Raw genomic sequence first — 753 nt, 5'->3', positions numbered from 1 at the left:
CCTCCTCCTCCTCCTCCTCCTCCTCTCCGCAGTGGTCGTACTTCATCCGCGGGATGGCAAAGGTGACGGTGTTCACGGTGCAGGCGACGCGCACGTTCAACTTTGTCGCGGGCGACGTGCTCGTCGTCCCGCGCAACTGCGGGCACTACATCGAGAACATCGGCGACGAGCCGATCGAGATGCTCGAGATCTTCAAGTCGCCCAAGTACGTTGCTGTCCTGTCCATATCTGCTCTGTGCGGCGCGGTCGCTGACGCGTGTGTTGTGCAGGTTCGAGGAGTTCTCGCTGAACCAGTGGCTGGCCGTCACGCCGCCGACGCTCATCAAGGACCACTTGCATGTGGGCGATGAGTTCGTGAAAGCGCTCGACAAGGGCCACACGCCTATCCGCAGCGCCGCTGCGAAGCTGTAAGAGCGGAGAAGAAAAGGATAGCATGCGCGTGGGGGAGGCGTCGACGGACTGCGTGCGCGAGTGCTGCCATGCTCTGCAACCTTGCAGGTCGTATTGTAATGTATTGTAATTAAAAGGAACGTGCTGTATTGTATCATGTGCTCGGAGGTCTAGTAGTGCACGATTCGAGCGGGGACTAGTCGTTCACACAGTCTAGGAGGTCAGTGGCATGGAATACAACACCTCCAGGAGGGCATCTAATGGTGTGTGCCCAGCTGCGAGGAAGCGACTGAAAATTCACCAAGAAAACCAGTATCGGTAGGCTCGCTTTCTCGCCATTTCGCTCACGCGCATATATCAACG

The 753-nt window shown here is 57.6% G+C and overlaps 1 protein-coding gene across 1 annotated transcript; it reads left to right on the top strand.

The window, feature by feature from the left end:
• Positions 1 to 53: 53 nt before the first annotated feature.
• Positions 54 to 411, top strand: FIBRA_08235 (uncharacterized protein; the record flags this gene model as incomplete). Its single annotated transcript, XM_012329887.1, has 2 exons — positions 54 to 205; positions 270 to 411. 2 exons carry the CDS (start codon positions 54 to 56, stop codon positions 409 to 411), a joined length of 294 nt encoding a protein of 97 aa, XP_012185277.1.
• Positions 412 to 753: the final 342 nt, after the last annotated feature.

This window comes from Fibroporia radiculosa (assembly GCF_000313525.1).
Source record: "Fibroporia radiculosa TFFH 294 genomic supercontigs, scaffold64544, whole genome shotgun sequence".
In the NCBI taxonomy this organism is placed as follows: domain Eukaryota; kingdom Fungi; phylum Basidiomycota; class Agaricomycetes; order Polyporales; family Fibroporiaceae; genus Fibroporia; species Fibroporia radiculosa.
This window is presented reverse-complemented; position numbering and strand designations above follow the sequence as displayed.